This window comes from Ambystoma mexicanum, chromosome 7p (assembly GCF_040938575.1).
Source record: "Ambystoma mexicanum isolate Mex_15411 chromosome 7p, UKY_AmexF1_1, whole genome shotgun sequence".
Classification (NCBI taxonomy): Eukaryota; Metazoa; Chordata; class Amphibia; order Caudata; family Ambystomatidae; genus Ambystoma; species Ambystoma mexicanum.
In genome coordinates this window covers 853806145-853826189 of record NC_090939.1, presented here as the reverse complement: position 1 = coordinate 853826189, position 20045 = coordinate 853806145, and the positions used below count along the sequence as shown (strand labels likewise).

At 42.8% G+C, this 20045-nt stretch overlaps 1 protein-coding gene across 6 annotated transcripts in view; it reads left to right on the top strand.

The window, feature by feature from the left end:
• UBAC2 (UBA domain containing 2) overlaps nt 1-20045 on the top strand; it is a 1796755-nt gene that overhangs the window by 95151 nt on the left and 1681559 nt on the right. For 3 of the 6 annotated variants that reach the window (XM_069637022.1, XM_069637017.1, XM_069637016.1), the window contains exon 2: nt 7138-7265. The exons of 1 other annotated variant lie outside the window; for it this stretch is intronic. In XM_069637022.1, coding sequence (XP_069493123.1) covers nt 7138-7265 — 128 coding nt within the window. Of the gene's footprint in view, nt 1-7137; nt 7266-17937; nt 18025-20045 lie in introns of all 6 variants that reach the window. 2 more of the 6 variants (XM_069637020.1, XM_069637019.1) reach the window with 2 other exon arrangements.

The window sequence follows — 20045 nt, the reverse complement described above, 5'->3', positions numbered from 1 at the left end:
AATGTTTTTAGATTTTTTAATGGGGAAAGATTTTTTGAATCCCAACTTAATCGCATCAAAAAGGTTTGTATTGACATCAAACAGGGGATATGTTTGTTTTTTCTGTAAATCCAATGGGGTTTCATGTGTAGTACGATCTATTATAGCATTTAGAATACACGGAATGGCCTGATAAGCTTGTGATGAAGATTCGTGCTGGTAGGAGGTCTGAGCACTCTGAGAAATTACTGGCTTCCTACTAATAGATAAAATATCAGGTTGTCTCAGACTATCCAATTTCGAATATCAGGTTGTCTCAGACTATCCAATTTCGAGGCAAGTATGAGTTGCTCAGCCAATAGCTGATTCAGTTGATTAGAATAGACATCGGCCTTTGTAACTAAGACCTCAAACAGTTTAGCTAAAGCTAGAATAGCAGTATTCATTGAAGTAAGAGCTATTCCAGCATTTACATTTTGAGTTTCAGCAAAACAAGATTCTTGAAAATCATGTATAGTTCTTTTACGGGGAGTGGGTGCAATAAAAGACACATTGGCTACAGAATTTGCAGCACTAATATTTGTGTGTATATTAGGAGTTTTAGAGAGATTTTCCGAAAGAGTATGAGGTGGGAGGGCAGTGGCATTTATATCAAGATCAATAATAGGTATAGCAGGATTAACCCCAACATTATGAATAGATGATGTATTCAAATTTGAAAGCTCCACTATGGATATAACAGAACTATTTGAGGTATGAACAGGGGGCATAACAGCACCAGTCAACACACAATTTAACAGAATGCTGTCTGTAAGTGAAACATTCTCTTTTGCAAAAGTGACTGTAGCAGTACCCAATGGGAGGGTTTTTACTATCTCATCAGATATTTTGCCCTCCACTACAGTCCTCTTGGCTGATGGTCCATCTGAGTCCTTTTTTTGAGCAACCAATGCTTGATCAACACAGCCAAGTGTAGTTGCTGTGTTAAGTCCATTGTCAAAATCAGAAGGGTTCACAAAATGTGCCTCGGAGCAAAAAGGGCGAATATCCATCCCTAAAAGTATTTCTGCTTTTGTTTTAGGCTTTAGTTTGATGTGAGTCACAGGAGGAGTAGAACTTAATCGAGGTTTTTTGATTATAGCAGATGATGAATTGACAAGTGAGTTCTCACCATTAGAATAATGAGAGGCTGAAGCAGGGGGCATTCCTGTCTTAAGTGTATTAATAGCCCGTTTCATTTTCTCAATTAAAAGTAATAAAAGTAAGTTATATACAATATTGTTAAACCAGACAATAAACCTCGCTACTCACCACGATAAACACAACAAAATAGAATGGCGAATTTAGCAATGACCTAACACCAATACACAAAAAAGGATATGAGAGACCTTTCCTGACAAGATTATGCAATTCAACACACAAATATGCTTGCGAGGTTCTAAAAATAGGTAAGTTGCAATCAAGCAAGTTAAACCTCTGCACTGATTAGCACAATTATGATAGGAATTGCGATTCGCAATACCTGAGACTCATCCACCCAACAGCCGCATAACAGCCTGTGGGCTTATCTCCAACGGGCTTAAGCCACAAGGGTGGTAGCCTCAGGGCTTTAAAGGGTGACAAGTCACGTGATGCAGTGACGTGCGGTTCTGGCCACGCCTCCTCCAGGAAGCGCGTTACAATTACGATGCGACAAGAGCCTAGGCCGGCTCGCAGTGCCGAATGGATGAGGGATAAGAGCTGCTACAACACGGCTCACAATCCTTCAAAAGTATTTCACAGGAATTCGCTCACACTGAGCGGGCGGCAGCCTCAGGGCTTTAAAGGGTGACAAGTCACGTGATGCAGTGACGGGTGGTTCTGGCTACGCCTCCTCCAGGAAGCGCGTTACATATACGATGCAGCAAGAGCCTAGGCCGGCTCGCAGTGCCGAATGGATGAGGGATAAGAGCTGCTGCAACACGGCTCACAATCCTTCAAAAGTATTTCACATGAATTCGCTCACAGGAAGGCTGTGTATACCGTCCCATGTCGTCCATTCCAAGTATGCTCAACCAATGAGGTTAATGTTATCAGATTATATTACGTGGAGGAGCCTTTTCTAATTCCGGTTTGATTAGGAGGGATTATGCCATTTTATAATTTATCCAAACAATCAGTTAATTGAGCAAAAACTTTGCAAATATCTTGGACAGACTATCCAGCATCGCAATCATAAGATACTTTCATGGTGCACGTCTGCACTCCTTTTATTTTATTATTTTTCTTTTTTATATATAGACTGGGACAATGCTGCTATCCATCCAAGAACTGGGGACAATGCCGATCCTACTAATGAAAACCATCAGAGCATGCAATGTTTTTGCCCACAACTCAGTACTGGTTCTGACCAAAGCATTGCATGAGCCATCGGGGCCTGCTGCAGGAGAGCCATTCAATTTATTAATCATAAGCTCAGAAGCAGTGGGGACACTATTCAATTTCATATCATGAATTGGAACACCCTAGAGCATGTTTGACGTTTGTGATTGGTCAACCTGCGGGATATACGAACTGGTGTAGCCCGCAGATTGATTGCAGCCCGAATTTTTATTGCAGGTGCTGACCTGTGGTCTCGCCGCTGCCGCCGCCCATTGAAGGCGGTGAAGTGGCCGTGTTGATGTCCGTGTAATTTTGAAACGGAATGAGTTCACTTCAAGAGTTAACGTTCCATTCCATATTACACGTTCTAAACCAACGTGTGCCACGTAGCCCCGCCCCCTCATATGAAACCGGAAGAAACACTTTCCGTTATCAAAGTTTTTCAAGTTGGCGATAAGGAGAAGCTGAATGTTTTAGTAATGTGGAACGTGCCCTCTAGCATATCTCGCTGCAATAAAGGAACGTGCAACCTTGCCCTGATGTCCTTGGTGCACCGTTGTAGGGAAATGAGTAATGGAGAACTTGAAAATGTAAGGTGATTATGTGCATGCTAAGTTTGTGTGTGCAGATGCATGTTGGCAATGTTTTGTGACTCTGTGAATGTGCAATGCTTAAATGTTTACTTTTTTGTAAAAAAAAAAAACTGAAATGTGCTTCATTGGAACACTAGGCAGGCATATACACACACCTGATTTCTCCCCAGTTGCAGACTCCTCCCACACAATCACCTTCCACCACCCTATGACAAAAAGCAGAACCAAGGCATTGACGACAGCATTGTAACATTGTCAATTTTTTCTACTTTAATTAAACAGGTCTAATTTATTCTACTTTAATTAAAAACTGAGGTTGTTCTAATAGCTTTATAGATCTGCAGCTCGGGCCGTACCGGGCGTTATGGTCCCTCATGCCTCGTTAAAGGCCTGGGGGCTCATAACGCCCGGTACGGCCCTCGATGCAGGTCCATAAAGCTATATTATACGATACATGTCTTTTTCTCCAAAGTGTTACCAATGTGTGTCCCCCACTCATTGCTAGAGGCACCACCGATTAGAGAGTGAGAGATATTGGTACCCCTTTTCATTTTCCACAACCCTAGTCCTATTACCCTCTTGGCAAGCCACTTTGTTCGCTGTTTATGCTTACAGTGTTTGCGTACCCAAGTGCGATATATACTTTACCGCTCTTTGATGGCACTAGAAAGATTTTCGCTTCCAGCTTCCATCCTATTACACCTATACAAATGAACCATAGGTTCACTATCTTATCTTCGAGCCTTCTTTTCTACCTGATTCCTACCATCAAAGCAATGATTACGAGTGGAACGGATGGTACAAGTAGTTCCCCTACCATCCCTTTTACGTAAAGCTCATTTACACGACACATCATATTTTTATATCTGCTAATACAATCCACATTGGTGATTCCAAATTCTGTTCCCACCATCGAATTTACCAAATTAAATGCTAGCATTGTTATTAGCCTTCGATAATTTAGGCGAATTCCACCTAATACAATTGCCATCATTGTTAATTGGTACCCTTGCCATTATTGTCGTAGCAGCTTAATGGAGTATTTATATCAAATAATACGCACAAGGGAAAATGTTAACTTTCCTCATGATAGACAAAACCCATGTGCATTAAAAGGGCAAAACAATGTGATTAACAAAAATATAATTAATAGTAGAGGTACTACGACCATCGACCCGGGTATATCCACATGTAACATTACCATTAAAGTACTCTTTGAATCGTACACAAACATAATAATATAATGCGCCCAAGACAATCCCTTTTTTGTCATATTGCTCAGTAGGATTCGGGCCAGAGGCATCGTTGCCAGTACAAATGTCAGTATATGTGGGGGATGCAAGCATTAAAGTCCCCTACAATGATTACTGGGATATCCGTTCCAGTTATGCCTAATAACTCCTCTACCGTTTGAGAGAGCCTCTACCGTTTTGAGAGCAACATGCTTATCTCTAGTAGGGGGATCATGCACATTAATAACCCATAAACCATTGACCACCAGAGGTACATTAGTGATCTTACCTGACAGAACATATTTGCAACTAGTATTCATTTTTTCTATACCCCATTTATTATTTACTGTGGTAATTAAACCCTCTTTGGGCCTGCCTTTTGGCCCTTTGTGAGCCAGTTCAGATAGATTCACAAATGCAAGCGTCAGTGGACCAGGTTTCCTGTAACATTAGTCCAAAAACCGCCAAATGATCCTAAGCCCACCTTCATTTACAAGATATGAATGTACCCTTCAGTTCCATGAACATAAGAGTCTATTATGAGGTTTTTATAAAAAAAAAAAAATATAATGAACTTGGAAGGCTTTTGGAAGCCACTGCCAATATCCACTGGTGTTAACTTCTTCCACCACACTGTCTCCCCTCATCTCAATGAGGTCAGAGTTAACTTCCCTGTTATTATTATAGTGGTCCCCAACAAAGTTGGTATATTGTGATTTCTCCATAGTATATTTAATCTTTGGAATTTTTACTATTTCACAGGTATAGCCTTTTTTTTAAACACTGCTGTTTGAAATCCTGAAACAAATTCCAAAGATTTCTCTGTATTAAATACAACTAATCCTTCCCGGGCCTTCAATCTGATCCACCAGCAAAACATAATTACTAGTCCCAACACGTGAAGTCCCAACACAATGTAGTATTTTGAGAAAATGCAACCTCTTTATAGGAGGATGAGTACCTATCGCAGATGCACACTAGTCTCGACGCATTGTATTCAGGGCGAGGCCTCGGATGTGATGTCATAGTACTAACAGTTGAACATTTCATATCATTACAATTTTCACTGGTATGGATTACCTCAGAGAAAGTTTGAGTAGAGGCCATAGTAACATTTATTTCTATCAACAGGATATTACAAAATAGATTCTCAAGACCATCAAGTGCATCAGAACCCTCCCTTTTTATCCCTCAGTCTAACAGTTCTTATAAATGCTGATTCATTAGCCGATTATCAGATGCACACATGAAGGACCCAATATCCCTATCGTCCCTCTCCAACTGTTTCTTCTCTGTGCCTTTGGATGTAATAGATTGTGCATCTGTTTTGCAATTACTTTGTTAGGTAGTTTCTTTCTAACGACCACATTCGCCAATTCAGGGTTTTTAGTTTCTAAGTCAAAGCAGCCATCATCATGAATTGTCAAATCAACATTCACAGCATCAGATACTAGTAGGCAAGTTTTAGCCACTTTCAGTCTGCTGTACATAATTGCTTGCCCCAATGGTTTCTTGGTAGATATTTTGTTCCCATTATTAGTGTTAATAGTTTTGTAACCCTGACGTTTTTCCACAACACCTCTTTAGTTCGACCAGGACAGAATCACTACTGTTGCCTGAAGAAGTACATATGCCAGGACACAAGACTGTACATCATAGGATTAATTGCTGAGTCTGATTGCCTGTAAGAAATCCGAAAAATAATAGTTGAAGATGATACATTCTTTACTACTAATGGCCCGAAAGTGAGTCAGTCTCTTGTTGGGATGGTTGTCAGATGCGATTTGCTGGGTAGGTGCTGAACTAAGTATTGCATAATCAGAGCCAGGTAATGCATGCCAGTTTGTTGACTTATAAAGTGGGACTATCTGTTTCCTTGATAATATGGAAACTTCCAAAAAGACAGAGTTTATAATCCCGGATGGGATATTTGGCCAAATCTCGACCGTATGAAAATTCTCAACAGCCGAAAAGTTTGACAAAATCCCCCATTCGATGGCAAGAGCAGTGGGGGAATACCCCGCACCATTGTTCACTATACTGTGAGCAGGGGGTGTCCCCTGCAGGCGATCCCGTGAAAAAGGTAAAAAAATATATAATTTTTTTAAAAAAGGAAAGGACCATGCCGCGCCGGTTCTCGATTACGAAAGTGAAAAGGGAACATGTGTGCAGGGACACAGCGAGTCCATGGCGCACATAGCGAAGTGTGCCGCCGCAAGGTAAGTAGGGGTGTGGGTTGGAGCAAAGTTTGAAATATTCAGGGGAGAAAAGACCGAAAGTTATTTTCGGAAAAAAAACTTTCGGTCTTTTCTCCCTCAAGCATTTCCACCACAGGCTTCCAATCCCAATCCGATAACATGCCTCCCTGAACTGTGCTGAATCTCTTACTTGATGATGTACATTTTATTTCCTTACTGTGATCCCTACAGAGGTGTTTCGGGATTTCGTTTAGCGTGGAACTCGCAGTTGGTTGCATGCATATGTAACACTTCAGTTGGTGAACTGTCGAGCTGACATGATATGGTTTCAGGAGGACTCAATTTTTTATGTATTTGTGCGTTCTGATTTGAACTTGTCAGTAAAGTGTTAGAAAAAAAAGAGAACTGGAGAAGAGACATTCCATCTCACTCTTACCTCTGCTCCAGTGTGACAGTTTTAACTTGTATCCATACCTAATAAAAGTACATAATTCGACATGCCAAATAGAACGGCTTTGCAAAAATCAACATTGGATGGCTAGAAAATTGCTAAACTAATAGCATTTTTGTCATTTTTAAGCACCAAAAAGCAATGGTGGATAGGCAAGGAACACATTTGCCAAGCTACAAGTAAGCGATCTTTCTAGTTATTGGTACTGCTGTACAATCAATGAGTACGGTACAGTGCATTATAAAAGGGCATAGTTCACAACAGTGTATTGCTTTTCTTTATCGCACTGTGTAAATGTCATTTATTTTTCTTGTGTTTTCCAGATAAGGCGCCCGTATCAAAGGGCCTTTTGCTGGTCCCAAGTGCCTTGTCGGTGTTATTGGTGCTGCTCTTCCATCATTATCTGTCATTTTTCCAATATAACGTACAAGAAGTAAAGGAAGATTTTCAGGCAAGTCTTAGTTTTTTTTAAACTGGAAGTCGAGCATGGCATGGTATGCTAATCTGATCTATTCCACTTCCAGGCTGCAGCCTAATGGGTTTTATGCTTCTTTCTTTTCTTTTTCTTTTTCTTTTTCTTTTTTTTTTAAGCCCCTAGTTCCATTCTGTTTTGATGCCATTCAAGTTCCAATTGTGCAAGCAATGTCACCCTCATCTATTCCTTCCAATCAAATTCTATGCCAAAGTGTCACTATCCTGTATTTCCTTAACCAAACCGCACTTTTACTGACAATGACAGGTTCTGGTAAATACAGCATTCCCACTTGAGTTGCTGGATAACAGAGCTTCTACTCTGATAATAATTTAAAACATTTTAAACACAATTTACAATAAAGAAGTAATCATTTTGAAGATGTCATTTTATTGAAGAAAGTATGTCTTCCATTGACAGATGGTTGTTTTCTTGCAAAATGTCAGTCTTTCTCAAAATAATATGCCCAGACTGCCTCAGCCCGTCAAGGCTGTTAAGCAACTTACAAATGTATTTTAAGCTAACAAGAAGGGCATTTGTATCGTTTTGTGGTTCATCCCAATTTTAAAATGAAACGGTAATTCTTGTATTTGAAAGGATCTATTCCTCTGGCTGCATCCTATACATCTAGTTGCACATTACATCTTTTGCTCTGACAAATCGATTAAAAGCTATCTACGACATAAAAGAGGAGACTATAATAACATTGTGGGAAGAGTCATCATGATAGTACCAAGAGAGTCGCTGCTACTGTATATCGAATCAGACCCATTCTGGCCATGTTTCGTGGCAGGTAGCTTACAGTAGGGCTGCGTTTCACCTTAATAACATGTCTGTTGCCAATCACTATGTTGAACCCACATTCAAACCCAATTTTCAAAACATGTTCCACATGGGGATTGGAATGGTAAACTATGGAGGGAGTCTGCATCGGAGGATCAAACTGCAACTGTTAACTAAAGCGAGAAAAGACTCCTTCCTTTAACCAAAGGGACCATATCATCCCTATCCTCTTCCTCCTAAAATTGCAAAACCGCAATTCGGGATCTTCAAGTGGAGTTTCATCCATGGCAACTTGTCTGCTCATGATTAATGCTCGTTTTCCTTTAACCAAAATCGGGACATAGTTTTTCCAAAAAACAGTCTGCCCAGACCTGTCATGCACCATTCTCCACCGTGGTTCTTTGGACCTGTGCGCCTCTAGTTCAACTGAACCTTCCTTACCTTATGGCAGTGCCCTGTGTCTTCCTCAACAAAAGCAAACTCAATCACTGGCATCGCCATGCTACCATCAGGGTTGCATGCATGGTGGAGCTCCCTCTCTGTACTTGGAGCGTGCACGGTGTAGCAGCATCTCCCGGCATATCTTGACAACACAAGACAAGACCTCCACATGGATGGCATATTCATAGGGTTATCTTTCTGACATTCTGCCTTGTTGCAGCCCACCCTGAAGGCTCTTCCTGTTGCCTTGCTTCCTCTGCTTGCGGAACCTGCTATCATGGTCTTGCTGCCTTTCTCCTTCCATCCCACTATCCCCCACCTCTTCTGCCTCCTCTCTACCTCTGCCAACCTGTTTCCGGACTTTGCTTTGTGTCACCCGAATACTGATCTCCATACACCTGCAGACCTACACATGCTGCTCGCTCCATGTCACGCCCATTGGTGTGGCAGTCCTACTTCACCCTGAGAGCAGAGGTTTGGCACCCTGCTCGGGTCTCTTGCTCTACACTGTCCCTGCACCACGCCAACAGCTGGTTTCTGTCACATAGTATGGGGAGCAGGCCCCGGGTCTCCTCACTGTACTCCACCTCGCTGGTGTAGGTTGTGGCCCCATACAAGTCTTCTTCGCCATGTCACAACTGGTGACATGGAGACCTGAAGATGTTGTACAAGCAAGTGTGCCAACGTGACACACAGCTTAATATTATCTCAGTAAAAGCACATGTGTTGCCTTCATAAAACACGTTTAGTTTCATTGGATCCCACACTGACACTGGTACCCCAATAGCCACTAGAGACATTTGACTCTCCGAATGCTTTTGCCTTCTCACATTAGTCTCTATGCTCAAGTCTGAAAACAACAATAGCTTATTGTCGAACATGAACAACCATTCCTCCATGCTATAGTTAGTAGGCAAAATACCTCTTCATGTTAAAGGGGACTAGGTAATCCCATGAAACCAGATGGGAGTCGACAATCCACTGCATTTTCTCAGACAGCAATCCATTGTTCACTGTTTTGGGAACCTCAAACTCTGTTAGCTGTTCTGGCATTGGCCACATGCCCAATCTGGATTTAAGTAATGCCATGGTACTCGCCAACTTGTCATGTAATTTGGAAAATCTTGCATTTCCTCCTCTGCTTTGCCCATTTTTATTTTTGTCTCCACTTTCACACCCCGCTTTATCCTTGCAGAGCTTCTTCTCAGTGCTTTTAACCCAAAGTTCCATAGACTCGAGTCTATTATCAATGGTCGATGCTTATTTCTCAACTTTTTATGCATGGCCTCCATTTAAACACTGTTAATCAAGAGTCCCTTAGCCACTGCAGCATTGTCTCCAGCATGCCCCTTGTGCTTATGCTTCAGTTTCATCTTGGAGGTTGGGCAGCAATGTCGGCAAATAAAACATGAGACATTTCTGCTTTAGCAAGCCAGCGCCCAACTGAATGTTACCTGGAGCCCAGCCCTACAGATAAGGTCGTATTGGCCACGTTTACTCCCTAAAAATAGGCAAATACTCTCAAAAAATAAAAATAGGTAGCACACATACTCCTAACAAAAATAGAAAACAGATGAGTAGAACCATGTCCCCTGTTTTTACCCACACAGCTCCATGGATATTTGTGGACCAGTAGTTCATGTAGCACCACAGGAAGAAACTACTATTGTTACTGCCTGATCGGAAGAAGTATAATTGTATCTTTTAATGTGCATAAATAATTAGGTGCAAAGATATAACTATTTCAAAAACATTTCCGTTTCCCAGTTAAAGCAAATTTGTCTCGCTTGTAAAATACTTTCATTGGGAGTTGGACTGCCGTTTTTACTCCCTAGAAAACATTTTACTCCCAACTTAAAAAAAAAAAATAGGGAGTCCAATACTGCCACTTCCAAATCTTATCTGGAGCACTGCTGTAGCCATTTACTGCAACTTGGAGCTTGTAACTTGTCCCCTTCCCTTTGCCATTATCCACCTTGTTGATTTGGACTTGTTTAAACCCTATTTGCCATTATTGCTTCACAGCGTCAGCTAGATTTCTCCCATGGCAGCTCTTTAGTTCCCCTTATACACAGAACGCAGAAGGAGGGACACTCCGGTTCCCTCCTGTGCATGTGCCCGGCAGGTTCTCTGGCTTTGTTGATACCAACTGTATGTTTTAGAAAGCAGAGCATGCTGCCCTGGTTGAAATATTGGCAGCCGGCATGAAGTACACTTACTCAGCAGTCTGATCTGCTACCTCTCCTTCCTTGCTCCTACAAGTGCTCACAATGCTACAGTCTTGTGCCCCGCTGGAGGGATGGAAACCCCCCAGAGCCCTGACGAGAGTCTCAGAGCAATCGCAAAGAAAGGCCATCTTGTATGCCACCAAGCACCTCCCCTCTACACAGCATTTAATTCTTTCCAAATTCGATAGGCAGCAATGTACCAGGTATTACTGTCCTGGTATACACATTTCAGAGTGGCTTGGAGCCTGCAAAGAAACCTGTATTCAAGGATTAGCATGACTTGTTGGTTTATAGTGACTTTTTTTCGACAGTCACTTTTTCGAAATACCAATTATCCGACACAAAAGTGCAGAAAAAAAATCTTGCTGTTCTACTGTAGGAGTTCCAGTTGATGTGATTCCCATCACCTCTACCTCACAGAGCCTTCCCTCCACCAGAAGGGGAGTGTGCTATACCCCCTAAGCAGGGACTGTGGTAGGAATCCAAGTAGAGAAAAGCAAATACATGTCACTGCATTAAAAGCTGGAGTAGGCAATAGACCCCTTTTAGTTTATTTTCTTATATAACGTGCCTAACCCAAGGGTATCTAGGCGCTTTTGCTTAGGTTTACAAGTTATTACAAAACAGTGAAAAATTACAAGCAATCATAAAATACAATGACAATAAAGAATAAGAAGGAAAACTTGTAGGCAACTGACTTGTGTTACAAATCAAAGTCATTGCTAGCCTAGCAAGAGAGTGAGATACAGTTATATACAGTGTACTAATCAGTCGAGTCTAGAATCCTTCAAGGGCGGCCGCCTGCTGTTACATATCTAGGCGGGGGTCCTTAAAAGGCACATGGTGTCTTTAATTAAGGAGGTAGAAGAGCCAAGATTTTAGCTTATGTCTGAAGGACTGGAATGATGGTTCAGCTCTAAGCGAGAGAGGCAGAGAATTCCCGGTCTTAGCTGCCAATACTGGGAAGCTGGTCCCGCCAACTTTGCACAGTTTGAATTTGGGGATGTTGAGGCAATGTAGGTAGTTGGCTCTAGTGGGAATGGACGATTGTTTTCTGGAAAATGTATCAACTTAGTATTTGGGGATGGAATTTGAGAGACATTTGTGGGCGATTATTAAGGTTCTGAATATAATTAAGTCTTGTATAGGAAGCCAGTTATAGTTGCGTCTGGCTTTTGAGATATGGTGGGACCGAGGAATGTTTAGAGCTGATGTAAGGACATTATTTTGTACCATTTGTAGCTTGTTAAGGTTTCGCTTGCTCTAATCAATAGTCCAATTTAGAGTATAAGTGCTCTTGCCAATATAATACAACTGTATTGGGTTAGCCACCTTGCTCATCCAGACAGGACTTATTTACTAATATTGGACCATTGGAGGTGTTAATAATAAATTGTATGAGAAGGATTGGGTACACTGGTTAAGCTCTTTTTTGATATAATCTGCCTCCACAAAATCTTGTTAGAAGATGGCAGCTTGAAGGAAAGGTTAATATTTTGTGTTTTTTTTTTCTCTATAAATGCAAAAGATTCCCCAAAGGGAGAAGGAGGTAGCGGCCCTCCTGCGACAATCTCGATCGACACAGGTGTCCAGGTGCAATTTGCCGAATACAGCACAATAATGTTCTCCGTTAAATATTGCAGTTCTGCCCATTCAAAAGTTGTTGTTGGTAAATGTGTTCATTTCATCAAAAGAAAACAGCTAACCATTTTTAAAGACGTAAGCTTTTTCTCCTCTCTGCTAGTTAGAGAGGTAGACATCAGTATAATACTTTTATTAAAATGCCAAATAAATAATTTATTTAAATGCCAAATTGGGAAATGTAGGTGCCTGGTACACAATGTTAAGGACAGCAGAAGAAATATGTGCAGTTCTCAAGAGAAGTGTTTAAAATTCCAAACTAGATGCAAGGCGAGGCACGATCAATAACTTCATGTGCATATATTTATTAGTAGAATTAAATGGCCGATGTAACTGGGGCATTCCCCCAAAATACACTTTTTGCAAGGCTAGCCGTCACTGGCTATTGTTTGTCCGATTGCTTCTCTTTTTACAAGGATTGAAGATCCTAGTTCGGGTTGGAAGCAATCATAACCCCTTAGTTATTGACTAGTTGATAACAGCTCTCTGTTTTTCCAATGTGCAAACACTTGGCGAATTAGGATGTGTTTTTCTCTATAGAATAAGGAGATGGATGCCAGCATGCTCGGGCGGACAAATCCTGTGTTCTCGGGAGAATATACACAGTGGTTGGGACAAGTGGGACAGTTATGCCCAGACGTGGGTCCCGTGCCTACTGGGCCTAGAAACCCAAGATACTGCTCACTTAACTCTTTTGTTTTGCTTTTTTTCCATTGTTTCAACATCTAAGTTCCATCTATATTAAAGTCTTGCCTAATCCCATAAAAGATAGGAGGCAGATAAAAACTAGGAAAAAGGACGCACCAGGTTTGATGCATAAGGCAGACATACAAAATGGAATCTGCATATGGAAGCAAACCGAGGGAATTTAAATGCAGGCCAAGGAACAGGCATGCAGAAATGTGCTTAAAATAAAGAAAAATCTGTTTATAGGGCAACAGTGCGATTTGTTTGACAAGGCAATATGTAAAAATAATTCCAAAATGTTTTGGAAACTTGTTTCAAGGGGTTTTGAAGAGAAGGCTGAGGGCGATGTCGGCCCCATCTTGCTGTCAGTTTGGATTGCTCATTTTACAGATTTCCTTTTTAATACCAAGCTTTATACCTTTCCGAGTAATCTTTGTGTGAATGGTGCATACAAATATTTGTTTTACCCACGAATAGATAGCAACATGTATCTTAGAAATGGAAAAAGGGTAAACTGCAGGCCCAGATAGATTAAGACCTGAGCTATTCATCTTGTTTTTGGATTGACGGACTCAAACATTGGAGTGTGTAACTGCAGTAGCTCATGCTTTAGACTGCCCAGCCTCTTGCAAAAGAAGCTTGATTGTGGCGCTCTTCAAAAAAGGATTGGTAGTGGATCTGCATTGCTATCGGCCAATCTCGCCCTTGGATGTTTCAGGTAAAATTGGCAAAAAGGTTGGAAAAATGGGCTACCTCCAATAGCCTCTTGCCAGGCATACAGGCTGGATTTCAAAAAGATTTCTCTAGAATGGATCAGTGTATTTTGCTAAACACTATTTGAGAGAAATGTACAAAAGCCAGGATCGGTTGAGTATATGTGGCCTGCTTAGATTTGATCAATTGATTGGAGTAATTTACGGCAAAGTTAGATGGGATTGGGGTTCCTGCACGTCTTCTACAGTTATTCCAACTGCTGCATGTGCACACATCAGAAGCAGTAAGATTATTCAGATTCAATGACTACTCTTAAGAATTTCACCACAATCGGGGGGGGTTGGATGTGGTTAAGCAGAGCTACCTCCTAGCACCACTCTTGGTAATTCTTTTCTTGTCCGACTTCAATCCCTGTCTATCAACAGCTAGGCTTATTCCACCTTATTCCACCTTCGTAGTAAATTTAGGCCGTTGATGTATGCAGACTTTCTCCAGCATTGGATCGTTCATAGATTCCCACGCTGTTTAAATGTTCCCCCTTGTCAGGTTGGCAATCCTCAGTAACATTAAAGCAGTTTACATTTGCCATGGAGGACATCTTCAGATTTTTTACTGCATGCCAAGCGTTGGGAATCCTCGAAAAATCTCTGTTCAATCTTTGACAAATTTGTCTGCTTTTCTTCATTTTCGCTTCAAGATTCCTTTGTTTGATGCCGCATCCTCCCTTCGCCGGTTGGTGTGGACGTTTGCCCCATTCTGTCGCCTCTGGGGTGGCTTTCCTGCTTTCATCCGTTGAGGCCTTTAAAAGTCTGACATCATGGCAGATGCTCAGAAGTTCAAGGCTTGCTGGACTTGTCACCTCAAGAATGTGTACATTGTGGATCTTCATTAGGAATGCCTCTATTGTCTGTATCCAGACAATGATTTCAATAACTTTACCATCTGTCAGTCTCCTCCAAGACCCGCATGGATCACCATATGAGATTAGTGACTTGGTTGGATGATGACGCCGGGGCCTCTGACTCTGCCTGCATTTATGTTTCTGCAAGGCAAAGCATATCTCTAGGGGGCACTCGCTCGTCAAAGAGGTTGGGGTCCCATGAAGAATCTTCCTGGGGGAAAAACGTGAAAAAGGGATATGGGTTGCATGCTCGTTCTGCTCCACCGTCGGCAACTTTAGTTGATGTTCATGGCTACGGTCACCTTGTTGACAACTATCTCATCCAGAGCGTCCTTGGCAATGAAGCACTCTATCTCTGAGAAGCGACACTCGTCCACGATGACAACTGCCCCATCCTCGTCGACTATCTTGACAACGGGCCACGGATGGCCCAAGTCCGCCTCGTCCACAACCAATCAATTCTGGCGACGACAAGACTCTCGTCTGCCACTAAAACATTGGTGTCTCCATCTATGATTAGGGGTTGCAGGGAATCTAGACTCTCTGTCAGCACTGTTGTTTCTTATGATGTTGACTTGTGTGCAGCCGCTGTTCTCACTGGCCCCATATGTGCCACCTGCCGTTCCCTGCCCTGCCATAGCCCCACCACCCCCCGAAGAACTATTACTGAATGGGGCTGTGCCTGACATGGATTCAAGAAGGTTTTTCTTTTCAGACAATGATGATGGTGGTATGCTCCCACCTACAAACATGCCATCCCCACAGGCTCCATTGGCATCCGTTGGGCTACCTGCTAAGCATGTGCCAGTCCAGCTGGAACCCTCTCCAGGGCAGATCCCAAATAGACACCTGTTCAAGCAGGCGCCCCCTTTAAGACCAGTTCAAGTCCCTACTCCTTCAGGCTTAGAGGATGTATCTATGGGTATCTTGTCCACACTGCAGCCGTTAGTCTCTGAGCTTCAGCAACGTCTTCTTGCTCCATCGTTGCCTTGTCCTGCAAAGCCTTGTGCTTTTCCTGTGGAAGAAGACCTAGTTACTCCGCCACAATCCGGACACCCTTCTCTGGTTCCAGTCCTTTCCCCGACAGCCAACCCCACAGATACATACACTTATGTTGATGACTATCCTACTGATGGCTCTCCACACACTAATTCAACTGAGTAGTTTGATGACCTACTGCCAGGTGACAGCGAGTCGGCAGATCTACCTCCAAGAGAATCCCATCCCAATTACATTGATTCTCTTCACACGCTCATGTCTCGGGCAGTGAATCTTCTCCCAGAGGAGCAGAAGGAGGAGGATACCCTTTATCAAAGGCATGAGTCTACCAGAAAATCTGTGGTGGCCATCCCGGTGCTCGATCATGTGGTAAGACGTCCTCCTGGTGCTGAGGAATCCTTTCTCAGCACCACCCAAGAAAGATCCCTTCAAGTAGCAGTACAAAGCTTCAGATTCCGCCCCTAAATTCCTCTGACTTAGCCTTGCCTGCACTCTATCATCCCAGTGGCTGCATGGAAACCATCTGCCAACCTTTCTTCCCGTTGTATTGTAACTCCAGACAAAGAAGGCAAACGACTTCAAGGCATAAAATAAGCGGCATCGCATCGCAATTTGTGATACGATACCGCTGGTTTGTGTGTTAATTTTAAAATCATGTCGCAGAAACTGCGATATGATTTATGGCACCGAGCGCAGAGCTTAAAAGGCACAGATTACTGTGCCTGTTTATTTAAACTCTGCGCTCGGTGCACTGACCGTGTGCAGGCAGCAGGCAGAAGCTCCCGGGCTGGGCTAAATACATTGTATCAATGTATGAGCCCAGCCCGGGGGCGGCGTCAAAGTCACGCGGAGAAGACTTCACCAGGAGCACCTCAGCTCCACTCACAGACCCGGCTTCAATCCGAGGTAAGGAGTCATGCTGGGGTGCTTAGGGGAGGGTGCAGGAGGAGGGTGCAGGCCTTCTGCGAGCCCCTTGACTGCAGGGCTGGGTGTTAGCAAGTGGCCACGGCTAGGAAGAAATGTTTCGCCTGCCCGTTCGGGTGGGAGAAATATTAATTCCAGCCACTTGCTAGTACCCAGCCCCACAGTAATATGGCATGCTGGCAGATCGCCTTTCAAATATTCTTTCCTTCTCGTGATTCACGAGAAGGAAGGAATATTTGAAATGCCCTCTGCAAGCAGGCTGTTATTACTGCGGCCTGGGTGCTTAGAAAGTGGCTGGAAATAATATTTCTCCCGCCGAACGGACGGGAGAAATTTTATTTCTGCCACTGTTGAAGCCTGCAGTAATAACGTAGCCTGCTTGCAGAGGGCATTTTTAATTTTCTCTCAGATTCGTGATTAAAGGTGCGACAAGCGCTTTAATCAAAAGACTGAAGGATTATCTAAAGGCCCTCTGCAGCACCATGCTGTGTGGGGGCCTGGGTGCTTAGAAAGTGGGTGGAAATAATTGCCACTTTCTAAGCACCAAGGCCCGCACTAATAACAGCATGGTGCTGCAGCGGGCCTTTAGATAATCCTTCAGTCTTGTGATTAAGGTGCCACGAACATTTAATCACAAGAATGAAAGCCAGGGTTCCAGAGAAACCTGATCCATTTTGGAACGTCTTTGTATGTCAGATAACTGCAGTTTTAAAGCACACTGCTATCCATCTAGATAATCTGATAGAAGACTGTGACATGCAAAGATTCTGGGACCAGTTTCAAAAATAGTAAGTAGCATATGATGACATCACAGTAGATGTCGCATCAATTTTACCCAATGAAATGACAAATAATCTGGGGGTTAACAGCCGCCGATTATCACTAAACAGCCAGGCAGCAGGAAGTTGAAACAATAATACCCACTGAAAAGCTATAAATCCTATATAAAGCCTATATCAGCAAGTGCCTGCTGTGGAGGAACCCGTGTGAAAAGGCAACGAGGTGATAACACTTCTGTATACCCCAAGGGAAGTGACAGCCGGAAGGGCTCCCGCAAATGTAGCTAAGGCATTAAGCCCCAGAACAAAAGTATATATAAATTGCTGTGTTATTATATAACACTGCAAACTGGCAACATGGGGACATCCCTGAGGCTCATGGCCCTTATCAAATGAAAAGACTGAAAGGCCTGGATGCTGTCCCTGATTGCAGGGCTTGTTGTTAGCAAGTGGCTGGCAGTAATATTTCTCCTACCCGTTCCGGTGGGACAAATATTTCCAGCCACTTACGCACATTGCTGTGGGTAATCAGTTGCTGTTTGTCTGTTTTGTAGACATTGGAATGTATCAGTAGAGGACGATAACAGGAAAGAGTGAACCTTCACACTGACTCTGACAACAAACGAAGAGTCACCAAAAAGGTAAGAAAAGCGTAGGCCATCTTTTTATACTGAAAAAACATCTTTTGTGTTGGTGCCATAGGCAGCGCCTTACAAGAATCAAACAATATTTAAAAGGCCTTTTGCAAGCAGGTTGTGTTATGGGGCTGTCACTTGTAGTCTTATATTCAGGGTGGTGCAAATACTCCCCCAAAGATGGTTGCTTCGAGTGATTTGTGCTCTTTGCAAATAAACAACCATTTTGTGGTTCTTGAAACACAAAACAAATGTGCACTAATTAGAGCTTGGAAGGTATGTGGTAAGTTGCTGGCAAATTCTCGCTTCACTGCTTAACCAAACTGTAATCCTGGGCAAATCATTTGATCCCACCCAGACACACCAGTGTGCTGGCAAGAACAGAAATGTGCATTATTTATCCTTGGGCAGTGTTAGTGGCCTGATGGGCATTACATTGCACAATTTGCTGCTAACTTGCCACTCAGTACGTCAAACAATGCCGCGGAGTCACAAAATGCGGTGCCTGTGCGCCATAGGTGTAGAGAAGAGATTTCCGACCTCTTGGGCTCCCTGATGATTTTTATGTTGGCTTTTAGGTGTCTGGGTTGGCACTCCCTCTTTAGATCATTTATTTTGATTTTTAAATCATCTCAATTTTTGCTGTCTTGCAATAAGCCAGACCACAAATGGATGATTACATGTTAACTTGCTGGGCCCATTTGTCTCGCAGATGAAACTTTATGGTCCTAGTAACTGGTAGGTGTTGCATCAGGGCCTCAATGACCTGGGCAGACCAAGAGACTGGCATCTAGCCATTTGGTTCAGCAGAATAAGATAACTAATGTCCTCAATTTGTCAAACTCATTGTAGCTGCTGTCTTCATCTTGGGCAGTTGCTTGTGACTGTTTTTTGCCAAACACTAGTTCAATGAAACTTGATAATAAAATAAAAAGGACACACGGACAATTGCGTCTTTATTGAAGTCTTGTTGAGATGGACACTGCACTATGCACGACTGACTGCTGCATGACCAAGCTGCACAGAGCGTTGAACTGAAAACATTTTACAGAGCTTTTTTTATCAGATCTATTTATGTAGTCCATTCATGCAATGAACCTTTACATTTTACACTCATTGCACGAATGTATTACTTCAGAGGTACATAGAAATGCTGTATTCTTGCTAATTGTATGTCCTGGGGTAAAACTAATTCTGGTGACATTTAAAATAGGAGTACAAAATTGCTTATCAAATAGGTTTATTTGCTAAATCAAAAATATTTTAATTAGCAAATTCTGCTAATCAATTTTTGAAAACTAGTTTATGCCTTGGACTTAACGCCTTTGGTAAACGTGTCATTTCCATGGCCGCTACACTATCGAGGCCGCTAATTCTATGGCAATCCTTCCATGCTTTGACCGGAAGATCTGATGGAAGCTTCTCCCAGTGCTCGACTTTCCACCTGATAACAAGCATGAGGAGATGCTTATGCTTCTACAGGAAGGCACAGCAGCATCTGATCAAGCTATAGCCATTGCTGTGGACATCGCAGACAGCAGAATTCCACCAAATAGGAGAAACGGGGCTGTATTGCACTGTCAAGGTTGGCTCAAGACCACCAACCTTCGTCCTGAAGTGCAGTTCAAGGTGGTGGACGTGCAGTTTGACAGCGTTGATCCGTTTGTCAAGTGGATTAGACCCTCGAAGCCATCAAGGCCGACGCTGGCACCGCTCATTCATTATGCACTCTGCAACAGCGAGGCCAGTCCTTTCGTTCTGGCAAATCCTAATTTTCCAGAAATTCAATGCATTACAGATCCTCCTATCATCCACAGACGTCACGCTCCGGCAACACCCAAGACGGTTACAAAGGGAGAGCACAGGCCTATAGTGGTAACGAGCGTAGGCATGGTTCTTCTGCCTGAAGCCAGGTTCGGAAACAAGCCTGACCAGGGGCCCGGCCCACCACTTCTACACCTCAGTAGGCGGTGCCTTACGAACTACGTCACGCAGTGGGACTCTATCAACACTGACGAATTGGTGTT